General features: G+C 40.4%; 1 protein-coding gene across 5 annotated transcripts; it reads left to right on the forward strand.

Annotated features, from left to right (window-relative positions):
- The first annotated feature begins 581 nt into the window (after positions 1 to 581).
- LOC133481082 (afadin- and alpha-actinin-binding protein-like) lies at positions 582 to 19,456 on the forward strand. 5 transcript variants are annotated; one of them, XM_061780001.1, is made up of 14 exons: positions 582 to 714; positions 3,752 to 3,859; positions 7,780 to 7,937; positions 10,379 to 10,582; positions 11,299 to 11,409; positions 12,272 to 12,407; positions 12,483 to 12,558; positions 12,638 to 12,818; positions 13,481 to 13,631; positions 15,818 to 15,933; positions 16,041 to 16,214; positions 16,316 to 16,433; positions 18,553 to 18,676; positions 18,772 to 19,456. In XM_061780001.1, exons 2-14 carry the CDS (start codon positions 3,841 to 3,843, stop codon positions 18,899 to 18,901), a joined length of 1,698 nt encoding a protein of 565 aa, XP_061635985.1. In that variant the 5' UTR covers positions 582 to 714; positions 3,752 to 3,840; the 3' UTR covers positions 18,902 to 19,456. The 5 variants fall into 5 exon arrangements, with proteins under 5 accessions (XP_061635985.1, XP_061635989.1, XP_061635986.1 ...); XM_061780005.1 differs by having other exon boundaries at positions 16,044 to 16,214; positions 18,772 to 19,455; XM_061780002.1 differs by having other exon boundaries at positions 622 to 710.
- Positions 19,457 to 20,125: the final 669 nt, after the last annotated feature.

Here is a 20,125-nt window from a genome sequence, read left to right on the forward strand (position 1 = left end):
TACAAAAGTTTTGTTATTTGCTTCTGATTTCAAAACAAGTTATCCATCAATCTGTTGTGTATATGTAATTATGAGGCGATAATTTATATGCGTTCACAGTCCTAACGGCCCTCCGAGGGATGCCATAACTACAATGGGGCCCACGACAAAAATGAGTTTGACTTTGCGCTGCGCGTAATACATAATGTGTTGTCACGTGGTAGAATTTAGGCAAGCGGAGTCAGTTCCCTCCATACGTTTTTTAAAATGTGTTTTATACTTATGGCGTAATGTTTATCATACACTTTTACTGTATGGTTTTACTACTCTGTTAGGCAGTTAGCATCGGTTAGTGACAAGATTTACGTACAAATTCGGGTTAGGCCGCTACCGTATGCGCGGGACTCCGTCGGAACCGAGGATCCATGTACGTGTATTTCTTAACGCACACACAATGATACAGATCTTTGTTTATTTATTTGAGCATACACGTCATGTTTTATAGACACTCAAACACAATGGAAAGGATATTTTAAAAAATTAATCGCCCAAGGGACGCAAAGTCCATGAACCAATCCAAAGAGTTGTTGTAGGTTGCTAAACGCCGTGGCAGCCAATCCGCGTGTTTCTTGCTTTGCGTGCTCGAATTTGCAGAGACTCGACTGGCGACTGCGGAGCTGCTTCAGTGAAGTCGGGACCGGCGAGAGGGAGAGAGAGAAAAATCGCCTTTCGTAGGTATCTCGCCCATGTATTATTTCTCTTGTTGCGTTTAAAACATGAAATGTAAACGTCTCTTTGCGTTAATGTCGAACTGGGCTGGTGATAAGACGTCGGAAGTGGCGGCTCGAAGCCGAGGCGACACCGATAACTTGCCTCCACGACCTCACTCAAATTTGCCCTTTTTTGCGCCGCTTCAAAGTTGTAATTAAGCACAATTCGTGATGATTGTGCGCGGATGCGTTGTTACCTCACGCTCGTTGCCTCATTGTATAAAGCACGTCATGACCATGACACACTTACTCCGAATGTTGCGTCGCATTTGTTACCTTCATCGTAGTTTCACCTTTACCTGTTCACTATTCTCAATTCAAATAAGCACCTCTCAATAGACCTTCCAGGTAAATTCAAACACTTGACTTTGTACTGCTGCTTGGATTGTTGTGTTATACATGGCATGTATTTCTAACACTTTGCCGGGGAGGAATTAAAACGGCACTATTTGACGTTAAAAGCCCTGTGAAAATATAAATTATGATAGGATTGCTGGTGCACCGCAAGTGTTTATTATTTTATTTTTAACAATACGCAGATGAAATGTTGCTTTAACGTGTGGGAATTATTGTGTTGTTGTCCAGATAAATTAGCAGACTGCCTGTCTGGGATTAGTCTGATCAGCTAAGCATAAGAGCGTTGAGATAAGATGCTGCTCCCAACCTGTGAGCTGTTAAATTGTCCACATGCAGGGACAATGCTCCCAGAAAACAACAATAATAGAATATTGGGAATGACGCCGCAAATAAATATTACAGGTCCATCTCGATAAATTACAATATCGTAGAAAAGTGTATTTATTTCAGTAGTTCTATTCAAAAAGTCTAACTTATGTATTATACAGTTTTATTAAACATATATATACTGTACATATTTTCAGAAGGCCAATTCCCACCAAATTTCAAAATAAAAAATCATTTTGAGGGTTTCTTATGTAATATTTTTAAAAGGAATTTGGGGTCTTCATGAACTGTGAGTTACAATCACCAAAATTATCAAAACATCATGAAATATTTCATCTTGTGTGTAGTGAATGTTTAAATGACTATAACATTTTGAATTGAACTACTGAAATAAATTAAGTGTTCAACAATATCTAATGTTTCGCGATTTCCCTGTTTAACTGGGTTAAAAGAACTCAATATTATTCTAATAAACTAAACTTCCATCCACCCATCTTCTAGATCGCTTATCCTCATGAGAGTTGTGGGTGTGCTGGCTGCCAGCCTTATGTAATAATGTTTTATTTGAATATGAGGATATGCGGTACAGAAAATGGATGGATGTTTGTTGTACTGAATTTCATCAATACATTGATCTCTGTACAAGGCTCGAGACTAACTTTTTGTACTGGTTTCCCTGGTGCGCACAACGTTTTTTCCTGGGTGCACCAGCACAAAAGTTACGTTCACCCAAATTTTTGACTGCATCACATTCAACCCTGCAGTTTTACAGTTTCACTCTTTTTAAAGAAAAAAAATTGCTGCATGTCTTTTTAGACAATATTTATTGGTAAATGATTAACTAACAATCTGGTTAACATGAAGTTTTTTAAGCACAATTCCGCAAGGCAGGGAATGTACTGAAAAGGGTTGGTGCTTAAAGTGCTCCGTGTCAAAGTGTTGGTTAGGACTTATAGAAGGATCATTCCTTTACTTAGAATGTTAAGTAAAGGAATGATCACAAAATAATGAAAGGACCCTCTCGAAATTGAGATGATGCATCTCAAGTGGGTATCCTGTAAATAAATAATGAAACAAAATTTAAAAAGTTGTCAATCCGTAACTATTTCCACTCTAAATATGATGGGCCTATGCCACTCACCTAGGTCTGTTACGATAACAAATATTTTAGGACCGTATATTTTCCCAGACCCAAATGTATTGTGAGGGTCTGTTGGGAACGTCTGGTAGAGTCCCTTGACAGAAGGAGCTTCAATTCCTACCTCCGACAGAACGCCGACGTTCCAGGATAGGCGGGGGACATTGTGGACCATGTTCCATGCTTCCATTGTTGAGGCGACCGGAGCCGTGGCCGTAAGGTTGTTGGTAGGGATGTCCCGATCCAACTTCAGCAGGCTCCTTGAGGGTGCATGGGAGTTTGCCCAACCAGTTTACATGTGTTTTGTGGACTCGATGTAGACTAGTGCATCAAACGGGGTTTGCTTTGAAAAGGCATCCCACGGTCAGATAATGACATGCATGACATCAGACAGGCGGCACGGTGGACGACTGGTTAGAGCGTCAGCCTCACAGTTCTGAGGACCCGGGTTCAATCCCCGGCCTCACCTGTGTGGAGTTTGCATGTTCTCCCCGTGCCTGCGTGGGTTTTCTCCGGGCACTCCGGTTTCCTCCCACACCCCAAAAACATGCATTAATTGGAGACTCTAAATTGCCCATAGGTGTGACTGAGTACGAATGGTTGTTTGTTTGTATGTGCCCTGCGATTGGCTGGCAACCAGTTCAGGGTGTACCCCACCTCCTGCCCGATGATAGCTGGGATAGGCTCCAGCACACCCGTGACCCTAGTAAGGAGAAGCGGCTCAGAAAATGGATGGATGGATGGATGACATCAGACAACGACACTGCTTTCAGCACAAAAAGGTGAAAGAAGAGGTTGTCGGTTGTCAAACTTCACACGTTTGTCCTGTCTTTCAGACATCACCTTCCACATGGAGACACTGGAAAAAGGCGGGGAAAAAAAAAATATATATTTAATTGGGCCGTTTGATTATAAATGGTTGTCTGGTGCAATCAAGCAGACAAACTAATGAACAACAAACAGTGAAAACACAATGTTATCATGGCTGCGAGTACACCTCAGTCTTTAGCTGCATGCCTGTAAAAAAAAAAAAAAAAAAAGAAAAAGAAATAAAAAACACTTGTTAGTACTTATTTGACTGTGTCATCTTGACACTGTCTTTGTGTTTGGTCTCCCTATGCATCGCTTTTTAATCCAAGATACACTATGTTGGCTCTGCTAATCTGAACCTCTATTTCAGAAGATGGCGGGGTAGCGCATACAACAACACTAAACGTCTGCAAGTATCTATGCAGTGGATGTCGAAACGCCGTAGGCTCCACTGCAACCATGCCGGAGTCCTCCTCGGGTGAGTGAAAGGCTAAAACATCGTAATAATAATAGATGAAAATCAAAAGTCTAAGTAACGACGTCATACGGATTAGAGCCCAGTTGGGATTTTTGGGGCCCATACAGATATTGGGGACTAAAACAAGCTGATAGCCAATACTGTATAACGGACAACATATGAAATAAGAACATAGATATACATCGGGTACTGTACATGAATGCAAATTCTTACACTACTCAAAATATGATTCAAGACAAAGAAACAAAAGACTATTAATTTACAAAAACAGTTTATCAATATTAATTAGTTATATTTCCTCGCTGTTGAAAAGTTCCATCTGCCACCACTGGGTATTTGCAAACATATGAAAGATAAACGCTGAAGCAAACATCAAAAAATGAAAATAAAAGTTGGTTTCAAATAAAATTAGAAGTAAACAAAACATGTGTTATGTTACTAAACTTAATACAAGGGACTAAAGTAGATTTTCAGTCAAATGTAGCAGCTTCCAGAACATGCAGTACACAAATCTATAACTACATACAAAGCCCAATTCCAATGAAGTTGGTACGTTGTGTAACACGTAAATAAAATTTGAATTCAATTATTTGCAAATCCTTTTGCACCTATATTCAATCAAGTACACTACAAAGACAAGATATTTAATGTTTAAACTGATGAACGTTATTGTTTTTTTTTTTTTTGCCTATATCCTCCCATTTTGAATTTGATGCCTGCAACATGTTCCAAAAAAGCTGGGACAGTGGCAACAAATGACTGAAAAAGTTGAGGAATGCTCAAAAATCACCTATTTGGAATGTTCCACAGGTGACCAGCTTAACTGGAAATGTGAGTGTCATGATTAGGTATAAAAGGAGCATCCCTGAAAGGCTCAGTTGTTCACAAACAAGGATGAGTTGAGGCTCACCACTTCATGAAAAACTGCGTAAGCAAATAGTCCAACAGTTTATGAACAACATTTCTCAACATAAGACTGGAAAGAGTTTAGGTAATACATCTGCTGTGGTCTATAATATCTGCACTTAAGCGGCGAGACAAAATAAAACATTGAATGCCCATGACCTTCAATCCCTTTGGCGGCACTGCATTAAGAAACACCAGAAAACAATTGTCAGTAAACACAGTTGGTCACTGCATATACAAATGCAAGTTAAAACTCCATGCAAAGCGTAAGCCATATATCAACAACACCCAGCAGTGCCGTCCGGCTTCTCTTGGCAGGAGCTTATCTGAGATGTACTGACACAAAGTGGAAAAGTGTTATGTGGTGTGACAAGTCCATATTTCAAATTGTTTTGGGAAATTGTGGACATTATGTCCTGCGGGCCAGAGGAAAGGAGCATCCAGATTGTTATCAGCGCAAAGTTCAAAAGCCAGCATCTGTGATGGTATGGGGGTGTGTTAGTGCCCATGGCATGGGTAACTTGGACATCTATGAAGGCACCATTACTGCTGAAAGGTACATACAGGTTTTGGAGCAGCATATGCTGGCAGCCAGGCAACATGTTTTACAGGGATGTCCCTGCTTATTTCAGCAAGACGATGTCAAGCCGCATTCTGCACGTGCTACAACGGCATGGTTTCGTAGTAAAAGTGCAAGTACTCGACTGGCCTGCCAAGCGGTCCAGCTCTGTCTCCCATTGAAAATGTGTGGCGCATTATGAATCGCAAAATACGACAATGAAATATTTCAACTTTTATTTTTTATTAAATCTGAAAGAATTTCAACAATTCTGTTTTTTTTTCTGTCAATATCGGGTGCTGTGTGTACATTAATTAGGGGAAAAAATTAACTTAAATAATTTTAGCAAATGGCTGCAATATAACAAAGAGGGAAAAATTTAAGAGGATCTGAATACTTTCCGTACCCACTGTATATTTTTGGGCTTTAAAAATAAAGCTGACGTCAAGCTCCTGAGGTCATTTGTGCCTTGCAGCTGCAACAGTTTTATTTCTTTCACAAAGATGCAACGCAACACAATCTTCAAACGCTTTAATCTCTAAAACATGCGTGGAAAAAACAAAAACAAATGTAGAAATAATTTGACATGCCCGAGTACGTTATTGTCATGGTGCAATAGGGAACTAAAGTGTAGTGTAAGACTCTTTTACAAAGTCACAGCTTATCATGGAATAAAAAAAAAATATGCCATTTCTCTTAACTGAGTGAGTGGTGGAAAAGTGTGCTACACTCGGGCAGCGCGACAGAATCTCCATGCAGCAAAAAATAATACATCGGTTACATATTGACCGTTGTCGATTGACTGTATTATTGACACACTATCATCAGCCAGATTAATCTGCCCGCCGATGAATCGGTTAAACTCTAATATGGATCAGTCACCTAGATACTGTCGACCTCTTTCTTGTGCTCCTTTTCAAGCTAGAAGTCAATTATTTTCTGTTAGTCTATTCTTAGCATGTGCGCCAGCAATAACCTCAATAGCTTTTACAATGGAACTTCTGAAGTAAACACTATCCGTTCTGTAATGCTGGTCAACCACTGATTTGTGAAATAATCATTTTGAAGAGCAAACTGTTGCCCTTATAACACTTGTATTATTTTAAGTAACATTTTAGCCCTCTCGACTGTGATCCTGTTATAAAAGGGGTTTAAAAGAAAAGTACAGCACGGTTCCTATTGAGACGAAAAACAATAAAACACTCTGCCTTAGCATGAATGAATAATGCAAAGGTGCTTTGCTTTGCAGGTACACCTCAAGCAACGATTTAAAAAGTTAACCATAACAAGTAAAGATGTAACACAGGGCTTTGGCGCTATCTTGTGGCATCGAAGAACATTACAGAAAGAGCCTAAAAACAGCACATAAGCACATTTTTCTTGTAGTATTTAAGGATCGTTTTATTAAAACCTTTGCGAGGTGAATTTTTGAGTAGCAAATTACAAATAAGTAGGGGAGGATACATCTTTCCTAATGCGTGTTTTGCAAAATCCAATGAAATAGAAAAATACACACAAGATCATTATTTTTGCTGAAATTAAGTGTTGATATGCTATATGCCAGTGTCTTGCATCGTGTCATGCGTGGTGGCTGTTCAAGCTCTGTTTTTTTGCAACCTTTTTCCATTGTCTACTTCCTGATTTCAGTGACAAATACCAACAAGAAACAAATCACAAATTATCATAAGAAGGGTATTTGACGGAGACATCATCAGAGAACAGCCAGCCAGTCTGATTTATCTACACGTTCACCATCTATAATTCAGTCATGTGACCCCAGCGCAGCGTTGCTATTTATCCTCAGATCAAAAAAAAAAAGGAAAAAAAAGAAAAAATGAAAAAGAAGCCACATGAAGAATAGATTACGAAAATTTGGGCCACATTCCAGATTGTGCGATTCCCACTTTCCATTTTTTTAGGGCCTTGAGCAAGCACCAAGCGGTGCAAAGGTCGTCTTGGAAGTTATGTTTTACTCAATAGTACCTCCTGGAAAGTTAGAAAAAATTAGCCTACAACACTAGTTTCAATGACCAACAAACATTTGGTGGACATGTCTGAACATAAGAGGATGCATTAAATGTCTGTAGGACACTTGCATGAAATTGGACAGAAGGTTAGCCATTTCAATTTGAAGCGGCCATTTTGGGAGAATTCCAGGGTTATTGACCCACGACCGAATTCACCCAAATGGGCTTAAATCAGAAGCAGGTATCCTAGGCAGTTGAACGAAGCTAAATTGCCAAGCTTTTTGGACTTCCCCTTCTAATGTGGATGGAGCACAACCTTTGATGATCATTTGGATGATTCGCCATGAAAAATGCAGTGTGAGGGCTTCATTGGTGCTTGCAGCCTTCATTATCATTGTCGTTGTTCAACATTAATAATGTTATTCCCTGAAATAACAGTCATTTACTTTAAATGCGTGCTATGCGTCTAACAGACTTTGTTTCCTCAGATGTCAAGGACGTTTGCAGCAGCTTTGGCAAATGTCAAACACGGCCCTTAACAGGCCACTTGGACCAGTCACCGCTGCCTCTGCACAGGAAGTCCTACATGCTCACTAACTTCTGCACTGAGCACAACGTGCCAGAATGTGTAACACATATCAATCAGGTGCGTGACCTCAACACACACACACGAAACCACTATACTGTATGGACAAAAGACAATTTGAAGACAAAAGAGGGGAAGCTGTTAAAGCGGTACAGATGGGACCAGCTTCTTAGATTTTCACTCCTTGTGGGTGTAATGACCAGGTGTACAAAAGGTGCGTATGCCACAAAAAACGTGGCATACGTTCTTTTTCGCGCCAAAGTTCAGATGTATCAAGAGTGAAATGAGCGTGGAAATGTGCGGTGCCTCACGCCAACTTTTCTACAGCTTTTGGTGCTTTGGCGACACTTAGAGGTGATGCTGGGAAACTGCACATCAGAGATGCACGAACAATTTGCACTGATGAACAATTCATGCCCGACAACATTTGATTTCAACAGTGTATAAGAGGCGAGTACTCGGAATTCACTTGCTAACGTGCATTTAATGAATCAGTGATATTTGTGAGGACGCCTATAAATTGATCAAAGCAATCATTTATGCCACCTATTGCCCTTACAATATCGTGACTCCAGCTCAGCACAGGTGAGGACACGGCCAGTCGGGCGGGCAGCAGCAGCCGGTTGTTGGAGTGTAATTGCGTCGGAGACCCTGGGGATGCCGGAGTAGACGCAAAGGAACGGTGGACGAAACCTCCACGAATGTGACACCAGTGATGCCAGCACTGAAAATAAGAATCCTTTGAATTTAATTTGAACATTTACATCGGTTGCATATGATTAAAATCTGTTAAAATTAGATATTTTTTTTAGGAGAAGAGGGGTAAATTATGTCATTTTAACACATTTTAATCATGTGCAACCGATGTACATGTTCAAATTACTTCAAACTTCAAAGGACTCTTTTTTTCAGTGAGGGACACTGGAGGAATCATCATCGGGCAGGAGGCGGGGTACACCCTTAACTGTTTGCCAGCCAATCGCAAGGCACATACAAACAAACAACTATTCGCACTCACATTCACACCTACGGGCAATTTTGAGTTTTCAATTAACCTACCATGCATGTTTTTGGAATGTGGGAGGAAACCGGAGTACCTGGAGAAAACCCACGCAGGCACAGGGAGAACATGCAAACTCCACATAGGCGAGGCCAGTTTTGAACCCGGGTCAGAACTATGAGGCAGACTTATGCGTTTGAGAACTGCACCATTTGCACACCAGGTCATTGGACTATTACTCACTTTTAATTGGTCTAAATTGCTTGAGGACTCTGCATCATTTGCACAATTACCATTATATCAGCATCACCACACTAGTATTATACTTTCATTGATCAATGATTCTCCTTATTTGTATTTATGTCCTAAATGTCGATTTTGTCATAGTGGCTGTTTGTCGTCATACTAGAGTGTCTCCACTCTAGTATGATGAGAAAAATTCCTTGTGTGTCTTGTAATATACGTGGCCAATAAAGCTGATTCTGATTCTCATAGGTCTTCATGTGTCAACACTGTAGAAATGACATTTGGCTACTTTTTGTAGTAGTCAATATAAGTTTATATAACAGTGTTTACTGTCCCCTCAAAATAACTCAACACACAGCCATTAATATTTCAAAAGCTGGCAATAAAAGTGAGTAAAAGTGAAAATATCGAAATAGGGCCCAGCCATTTTCTCTCCCCAGTGTCATGTTACTCGTTAGTGTTACAAGACATGGTAAAGACCTCTCTGAGGATCTGAATAAAATAATTGTTGCTCTACATATAGATGGCTACGGCTATAAGAGGACTCGGAACACCCTGAAACTGAGCTGCAGCATACAGCAGTTTTACAGAACAGGTTTACAGAGTAGGCTTATGCCATGGTTGACCAAAGAAGTTAAGCACTGTGCTCACTATCGCTTTTCTGTTGTGCTTCAAAGCGTTAACAATGATGACACGGTCAGTCGAACTCCTTTTCATGAGCCAGGAAGGATGAGCATCATTGCTCCTTTATTTACTTCCACACATTGACAACAGTGAATTGGAGTGAAACTCTTAACAGAAAAGTGGATTGAAGGAGAAGAAAAGAAAGACGCCATTAGCACACATGACACGCGATTACAATCTAAATTCGCACCACTACTGTATGCATATTTTACCCGCAAACATGGCCAAATGTAATTGTGTGTCACACATACCGTATATCACAATAGCACACAAAAATTACGCAATACTCACAGTCATTGCATTCTGAGGGGATCACATGAACCGATGAACACACGAGAGCATGCCGCGCAAGTAACGAACATGCAGTCACTGTTTACATTGTGTAGGCGATTGCCTATTTCTGCTGTATCGCATTTATATACTTGCTACTGTCAAATAGGCTACAGAATAATGGTCCTATCATAACTGACACTAAACAGTGTATAAAACAACAACACATGACACATCAATCACTTCAAAGGTGCATAAACAATCATGGACAGAACGCTTTGGCTTCCCTCTTCATTCACAGGAGGTTTTCTCACTGGGTCTCCCACCGGTTTGGACGCAGACGGATGGCCGCTCGGACGTGAACGTCGTCTCAGTGCTCAACTCCATGTACGAGCTGCTTCAGCTGCACCGTCGGGGCACCCAAACCTTGGAGAACATGGAGATGGAGCAGCTGAAGTGGAGCAACAATGTCGACACTCTGCAGCTCACCTGCACGCGACTTAAGGTAACGTCACCCTTGCTATATACCGTAAAGCCGACACTAAAGATAACATAACCCCCGCTATATACTGTAAAGCCGCCACTTTTTCCCCCAGCTTCAACCTCAGTTGCTTAAAAACTTTATACTTAATGTCAAAATGAGGTTTACTGTGTAAGAATGTTTGATGATCTCCATGTTTATGTGTTAAAGGTTCATGTTTTAAAGTGAAATCAGTACACATTGAAGCATTTGGCTCGGTATTCAAATCTGGTTAGCTCAAGCACATATACTCATTATTCAAAAACATGTAAAATGTAATGCAGCCTTCATATTTTGTTGTGGGAAAGCAATATTTTTGCTTTTTGTGTTACTTCATGCTGTTTCCACTTATTTCATACAGTAAGGTTGGCAGTTTTTGTTTTCTCTCACATTTGTATCTGTAATAATATTACAGATAACACATATATTATAAATATGTGGAAAAAAGATCTGATTTTGTAAGAAGATTTTTATGTTACGTTATTTCAATCGTAAATATTCTACTGTATGTTATCATGTATTGACTGGCGACTAGTTCAGGGTGTACCCCGCCTCTCGGCCGAAGATTGCTGGGATAGGCTCCAGCACGTCCACGACCCTAGTGAGGATAAGCGGAACGGAAGATGAATGAATGAATGTTATCATGTTGGAATTCACAGCATTGTTTTGAATGTACCCTTAATGCCATGTTGTTATTATAGGAGCAGCTAGAAATTTCCAAAAGAGAGAACATAGGACTTCTTGAGCGGGAACGACAGCTTCAGCTGAAAGTGAAGACCTTGCAGAACTGCCTGAAAAACGAAAAGGAAGAGGTGCTGTAAGACCGGCCAATATGTGTTTAGAGCGACATATGTGGTCAGAACAAAACGCAGCATATATAAATCCCTTCCGTTCTTTATTTGCTAATAGTAATGCAGCCGCAAATTGAAAAGCGAGAAAATACATTAAATCGTGATTGTCGCAAATGAGCCCATCATGACAGGTCATCATATCTGTCAATCATATGACTCCAGTATGGAGACGTTGATCATATGACACAATACGTACAAAACACGGCACAATATCCCAGCATATCGTCTGCATTTAATTATCATCTAATTATTTGTGAAACAATTTGTTTCCGATTCAAATTTTCCAATTTATGGACTACTAGCAGCATATCATGCAATTGAACCCTCTTGAATAAATAAAGACGGCGACAGTCAAATTGCACATTGATGAACATCCCGTTAGGCTGTTATTTATCTACATCTTAGTTCAGTTATGTGATGCCAGCACAGTGTTTTTATTTGTCCTCAGATTTGTGCAAATTTTGATTAATTAATCCCGATGAGTCCTTGGTTATGCAGTGGTTCAACTCACCTGACTTCTGTGCAGGCAGTGTGGGTTAAGTTCTCACTCAGTGATAATACTAAATGAGCCTTGAGTTGGCAACCAGTCCAGGGTGTAGTCTGCCTTTCGCTTAAAGTCAGCTGAGATAGGATCCAGCCTCTCAGCTACCCTGAACAGGATAAGCAGTATACAAAATGGATACATGGGTCATTCTCAATAAAAAAAAGTCACAGAGCAAAACACGTGCAAGTTAAGTGCTACTATAGATTGAACCCTACATTGTACATGATCAATAGGACCATGTGCTTGACCATCTAAACATTACCAACTTTTTTGGTCCAGAATCACAAGCTGCAGAACATCGTCTCTAGCCGGGCCAGCCAGTACAATCACGAGATGAAGAGGAAAGAGCGAGAGTTTAACAAACTGAAAGAGAGACTGAATCAGCTCCTGGTCGACAAAAAGGAGAAGAGACTTGGTTAGATCTCCTGATTTGCACCGTCTTTGTACAACTAACCAATGTGTGCAGAAGATGACGTTTTGTTGCTTTCAGCTATTGACGTATCAAACAAACTAGGACGAGCAGACGGCAAGAGAAGCCTCTGGAAGACTGAGAAGACAGAAGCAAAGTGAGTTGACTTTTTAACACAAAACAAACAATAAAAACATTGACCTATCTTTTACTCAGTGCATTGTGTTTCATTGCAGGCACGAGGGGGAGATGTACAAATGTCTGCTAAGGGACTACGAGAGCAGGCAGAGGGAGCTACTGTTGGAAAATGCTGAGTTGAGAAAGGTTCTGAAGCAAATGAAAAAAGACATAGTGGGCATTCTCAGTTGCAAGAAGTCAACTGTCAAAGGAGACAAACAGCACAATGGTGCCATAGAAGTAGGTGGAACGCAAACAAGGAATATTATAGTGTTCCCCCACTATATCTGCACAATTGTTCATCGTTTGCGCCCGGCTGTGTTGCTTTTTTTTTTTTTTTTTTACTGTATAGAGTATTTGTACTTCCTGTAATGCATGTGGCAAAGGATAGCCACAGTCACCAATTACGCCCAGACACTCACACGCAGACTCACTGACGTCACCTGCCATCCCAACAGGTCCAGCCTCCCAAAGGCACATACTGTATCTAACACACAGCAACTACAATACATACAGTAATTTCATATACAGCGGTGCCTTGAGATACGAGTGACCGGACTTACGAGTTTTGACTACACAACAACTACACAACTCTGCTTTATGAGTGCGTTTTAGGTTAATGGTAACATATATGGAGAAGGCCATTTACATGCTAACGGTTTGCATCGATACGTGCGGTTTGAGAAACCCTTAAGCGATGGCTATTTGAACACAAACTATGTTTTAATCAGTTCAATATGTTGAAAGTATGTGGGAGGGGTAAAAAAAATGTAAACTAAATTAAATTGTTTTCTTTATTGCGGGTGGGTCTAGAATGTATACCCGCAATAAACTGGAGTTCACTGGATAATGATCACTGTGACATGTACTAATAGCACTGGATGGTTTTTGGGGGGTTACAGGTGGACTCTGATGAGGAGGAAGATGAAGTGATTTATTCCTGTCAGGAGAGCGCAGATCTGTTTAGTGTTCACACTCGGGAGAAGCTAACCAACAGTGTTCGACGTCAGTGGAGAAGACTAAAGAACCACGTTGAGAGACTGGACAACCGAGGTAGCCACACTCGTCGTCACTGTTTTAAACTAAATTCTTGGAAGGATACTGTATTCCCATAGAAAAATCTATCCATCCATCCATTTGCTATAGATTTTAGGGTTGCGGGTGAGCTGGAGCCTATCCCAGCTGACCCCGGATGTTGATTCCATGGATTCTCACATTCACACATATGGACAATTCTAAAAGTCTTTATTAACTTAACATTCATGTTTTTGGAATGTGGGCATAAGCCAGAGTACCCAAACTAAAACCCATGCAAGCATGGAAAGAATAGTCAAACTCCACCAAGGAAATCTCAAGCTGAGATTTGAACCCAGAGCCTCAGACTGTGAAGGAAATGTGCTAATCATGAGTCCACCACATAGTCACTCATTCATACTAAACCATTAAAATACGTACCAACTGTTACTAACTTTAATGGGGAATACACCTTATTTGAATACATTTGGCGGCATGGTGACCAAGTGGTTAGCATATCTACTGCACATTGGTAGGAAGAAAGTATGTGAACCCATGCATAAATTGTGCAGCCGTGGCCCAATGATTAAGATCATCGCCTGCCACCGTGGGGGACCTAGGTTCAAAACCCCGACTGGACCATCCGCCAACATCCCCCGGATTCACGGCTGTGGTGTCCTTGAGCAAGACACTGATACCCCGAAATGCTCCCCGGGCGCTTCAGCTGCCCCCTGCTCCAGTGTGTTCCATTAACATGTGTATGTGTTCACTGTGATGGGTTAAATGCAGAGAACAAATTTCGTGTGCATGCATGCATGTTCATGACAATAAAAGATGATTCTTCTTCTTCTTCTTAATAAAATGTAGTCTGACCTTGATCTAAATCACAAGAATAAACAGATTCATAAACATTACAAAAAAATAGAGTAACAATTGAAATCAAAATCTGCAGTCGAGGTTTGGTTTCAGGACTCTGTGCAGGCCAGTCAAATTCATCCACACCAAACTCTCTCATCCATGTCTTTATGGACCTTACCTTGTGCAATGGTCCACAGTCATGTTGGAACAGGAAGGGGCCATCCCCAAATTTCCTGCAAAGTTGGGAACAATTAATTATCCAAAAGCACATGGTATGCTGAATCCTTCAGAGTTCATTTCACTAGAACTAAAGAGCCAATATTTTGGACAAGTCCATGCTCCCAACTTTGTGGAAATAGTGCTTCCATTTCTAACATGGCTGTGCACCAGTGCACAAAGCAAGGTCTATAAAGACATTGATGAGAGAGTTTGGTTTGGGTAAACTTGAATGGCCTGCACAGAGTCCTGACCTCAACCTGACAGAACACCTTTGGGATGAATTATTGCGGAGACTGACAGCCAGGCCTTCTCATCCAACATCAGTGTGTGACCTCACAAATATGCTCCTGGAAGAATGGGCAAAAATTACCATAAACTCAGTCCTAAACCTTGTGGACAGCCTTCCCAGAAGAGTTGAAGGTGTTATACTATAGCTGCAAAGGGTGGACCAACATCATATTGAACCCTATTGATTAGGAATGAGCTGTCAGTTTACTTCATGTGGAGTTTTTGAACTTGAGCCCTTTTGCTGACTCCAAGCAACCACAGAGGTCAAAGTCTCAGTGTTCCTTTCAGATATGTGAGTGTCTTATTCCTCCACTTTAATTTTTTTAGCATTAATATTTAACAAATATGGCCGATGGTTATGATACAATGGATAAATAGTTGTGCACTACAGACAGGGGCATACTGGGCCCGGTGGCCTGGCAGTTCTTTGGGGCCTATTGCAAAACTGTTGGGGTTTTTTTCACCTTTTTTCCCCAAGACCCCAGCCCACAATGTAAGTGAGTCAAGGCAGGTGAGCGAGTACTTTTGGCAATACTTTAGTGTACTGTATGTGAATAAGGGCAGTGTTTGTACGTACAAGGAACCTAAAAGATTGTGTCTTTAGGTTCCCTGTGTGTCACTTTATCTAGGATAATGTTGGCTCACAATCTCTGTTTGAGTTTATCCCTAACATATTTTTAACAGAGTTCTCTTTCCACACCAAACTCATCCAAGCAGGCCTTGAAGAACAATGTTTTTAGTTGGAACAGAAGATGGTCTTCCCCGGCCCAAACTGTCAAGGATCTAGGATTTACTGAAGGGTCTAGAAAAAAAAGGTAGAAACATAATGAAACACGTTTGCTTGTTGTTGGCTTCAACAGATGACAGTGAAGATGCTGATACAGTTCCCCGAGAAACTTCAAAGGAAATGGGCAAACTGAGGCTCGAGATAAAGCACTGTAAAGACTTCATTCAGAAACAGCAACATCTCCTGCAGGTTAGAATCAACATTTCATTGTATCTGTGTGTTGGAGGATTGGCAAATACTGTAAATGTTCTTTGTCGTCGTCCCGCCCCCCCCCATCCTCTACTTTTCTCTGGTAGCAGAAGCTGAGCGCTCAGTGTGAGGAGGAGACGTCTGACATGCTGGACGACTGCCACATGTTGCAAGAGAAGGATCGTCTACTAGACGAGTGGAAGAACCTCGAGGGCCAGAGGAAGAGCTTTGAGAGGGAGAGGAAGAACTTCACAGAGGCAGCCATTCGACTGAGCCAAGAGGTGAACAAGAAATAATCCATGAAGGACCACAGAGATGCATGTTGATGTTGGATTCTGCTGAACACACTGCTTTTGCTATCACGCTTCTCTTCTACCCACAGAGGAAGACCTTTGAGGAAGATCACGCCATGTGGCTCAAACACCAGTTTTTGAACTTGAGCCCTTTTGCTGACTCCAAGCAACCACAGAGGTCAAAGTCTCAGTGTTCCTTTCAGATATGTGAGTGTCTTATTCCTCCACTTTAATTTTTTTAGCATTAATATTTAACAAATATGGCCGATGGTTATGATACAATGGATAAATAGTTGTGCACTACAGACAGGGGCATACTGGGCCCGGTGGCCTGGCAGTTCTTTGGGGCCTATTGCAAAACTGTTGGGGTTTTTTTCATCTTTTTTCCCAAGACCCCAGCCCACAATGTAAGTGGGGGGCATTGGTCCATATTTAATATAAACAGTGGATTTAACCAATCAGAATATAATACAAAATCGGGCTAATATGGGCCCAACCTCTTCGGGAAATGTAGACGAGCGGCCCATTGGTCCATGAACCAATCAAGATATAGGACGAAAGCACCCCCACCCTTTCTTGCGGGCTCCGGTTTTTACGCTCACATGTAACTCAAGCTTGTTTCCCAGCAGTGTAGACCTAAGTGGTGGGTCGGGACCAAAAAGTGGGTCGCAGCCCCATTTTGCGTGGGTCACAGACAGCTAGTAAAAATTACAGGCGTTCCTCAGTTTAGCGACACGCAACATTCCAAAGTTACAGACGCTGTAAGAATACATTTTCACGCAATTCAAAAAGGTGAGCTCGGTTCACTCTGTATTTTCTGTTTTTCATTGGATTGTTTTATATTCATGGCCTATTAATGTTTTTCTTGCACATAATTACTGTATGACTCTTGTAATATTGCGTTAGCATAGGTTAGTGATAGACAAATATGTGTTATGTTGCCACCGTAGGAGCAGTGAAATATTTAACATGCACCCAAAGTCAGAGATGCCTTTTATTTGGAAAAGAACATAATTTTGACAGGCATGCAACAGAAACGTTAACACTTGGGGTATAAAAACAGAAACTATAATCATCATCGTATATAAACTATAATCATCAAAATTATGTAAAAACTAAAAATATTTATTTCACTAGCTGTAGTGATTTTATATAATATAAATTTAACTTGGAGCTAAAATAAATCAAACTTTTCAAAAATATTCTAATTTACTGAGATGCATCTGCATATGAAGATATACTGTACAGTGGTGCCTTGAGATACGAGTTTCGTTCATTCCGTCACCATGCTTGTAACTCAGTCGTATCTCAAATTATCTTTCCCCTTCGAAAAGAATGAAAATGCCATTAATCCGTTCCAACCTCCCATAAAAACCAACAACAAAAATGTGTAATGTTTTTTAATTAGAAGAATAGACTATAATATTTATTAAAACACACAATAATGACATGATTAAATAGAATTAAAAGAATTAAACAGTTTTTGTCCAAATTTCTCCTTCAATACAAGTTGTGCTCCTCATTCTGGTGTGCACGTCTTGGCCACCTGGGGGCTGACATATAGACAGCCATATGGCTATACTGTACTGGAGGCTCAGCTCCTCTTGGTTTCTCAGTAATATTAGTCGTTCTTCGCAAAGGATAAAGAATATACTGTATCCCTGTGAGAACTGTTATATAATCTGTCTACATGTGTTGCTGCACCATTTATGTTCAGATATCTGTTGCTTGAAGGGTAACAACAGCGCCACATATATGATCATTGTTAGCCCATGTGGCGATGGGGAAACTCCCATCGGCACATTATATGTTACCATTTAGGTTGCAGAGGCTATGTGGTTGTTTTCAATACATAATGTGTCATCATTCTGTTTGATTTATCTTTACTTTGACAGTAAGTGTGGCAACAAACAGCTTGAAGCCTCTTGTTTGATTAATATTTACGCATGTTATCTGGCAAACTGCTGCTCGTTGTAAAGTGAGATGAGTCACCTGCCGTCGCTCGTCAAAGCAAAAAAAAAAAATTGTCCAATCGATGGCTCGTATTGCAAAACTTCAAAGTCAGATGACTCATATCTCAAGGCGCCACTGTACAGTCTATCCGAGTAAACTGTTTTAAGAGTCTTAGAGCAAAAGAGACATTTTGTCCACTACCTGCAGACTAAAGTGCATCAATCAATGTTTTTTTTAGTGTAGATGGGGTATATAATATTTGGAACCTTTATTTTTTTTAAACCATTGTCGCCCCAGCTGTGCCCACTTCCTCAAAGGGAATCAATAAGGCAATTTCCTAGTGAGGATCAATATTGTTTCCTGACCTCTGCAGTAGCTGAAATGGAGCCCACTCGAGCATCGCTTCCAGAAGAGCCCATCACCTCCCCCACCCCTGGACGCACACCAAGCATATCATCCTCCACATCCGACCCGCTTAACACATTATATGAAAACAGGTACATGTTCGTGTACTGTATGTCTCGTGATGCTAATTTTAATGATGCCTGTAGAATTTCCCTTACTGGGTGGCTTGTGGCGGTGTGACTTTCAGCTCAACCAGACCAAAGAGGAATGAAGATGCGGGAGACGCCAGCTTCTTGGCAGCGCAGCAGAAATGGTGGATCAGCGGTGACGACCACAGCAGCCTGATGCTCACACGGGAGGATCATGGCTCAATATGAGCAGTTTATCAATCAGGACCAATGTGAATGCATTTGAATGATGTTAACAGTCTCTAAGCATTAGTGTACGCCAGATTAGTTAGACTTCAGGATTTTGGGTGACCCACGACACAAGTGAGGATAAGTGGTAAAGAAGATTGATAGCTTTTGGGGGAATTTTCTATGACCTTATGAGCTGTGGCTGTTTTGTTTTCATTCAAAAAATTTTATATGTAGCTTTATGGAGAAATTAATTTATCTTGTACTGTGGTGTTTAGCTATCACATCGAGGCTCTCACTCCCAAGGAGGTGTACAGTACATCATGTAGTTTATCAATGAGGCTCATCGTTTACAGGTGTCATTTAAACAAGAGGGTTTAAGACTATCAAGTGAATGCTGATGTTGCAAGAAGTAAATTGTTTCATGTTGTATTTAGTCCAATTAAGGATTACACACTATACTTGTGGATATGAATGTAAACTTATTTTTTTTTGATGGACTGAGACTAGTTTTCACACTAGAAATGTGAATTTTTCAATTCTAATGCAATAAATTTTTTGAAACACTTATGAAATGTAAAAGCTGTCCGGTTATTGTATGATGGCTGGTAAAACCGAGAACCATTCGATGTGCTCTGCGCGGTACAGTCGAGTCGACTGAGTTGCCAATTTTATGACTTGCGACTTGCTTGCCAAATACTGTGTTGGCATGTTTTTATTGCTTTTTAGCAAATATTTTGACAATTATTATTTTTGGGTGAATATTTTTAACTATTGAATTTTGGTGACTATTTTGTACAATTAATTGCTCACAATTAAACCAAAATGCAAGAGTGGCCTCACGTTGCCACCTACTACAGTAATCACAATGAGAACAAAGGATTTTCTTGATTTTTAGTGAATATCTTTTGACAATTAATTGCATCCAGTTTTTCTCTAATACAAGATATCAGCAAGGTTTGACCTGTAGTAAGTAGTGGACTTCCATTGCCAACTACTACAGCAATCCGAATGTGAAAAAATGTTTTTATTGATTTTTGATGAATATTTCTGATAATTAATTGCAAACAGTTTAACCAAAATGCAAGGTATTAGCAAAGTTTGACCTGTAGTAAACATTGCCAACTACTACAGCAATTAGAATGAGAAAAAAGTGTTTTGATTGTTTTTTGATGAATATGTTTGATAAATAATTGGATACAGTTTGATCAAAATGCAAGGTATCAGCAAAGTTTGACCTGTAGT

This window comes from Phyllopteryx taeniolatus, chromosome 7 (assembly GCF_024500385.1).
Source record: "Phyllopteryx taeniolatus isolate TA_2022b chromosome 7, UOR_Ptae_1.2, whole genome shotgun sequence".
In the NCBI taxonomy this organism is placed as follows: Eukaryota; Metazoa; Chordata; class Actinopteri; order Syngnathiformes; family Syngnathidae; genus Phyllopteryx; species Phyllopteryx taeniolatus.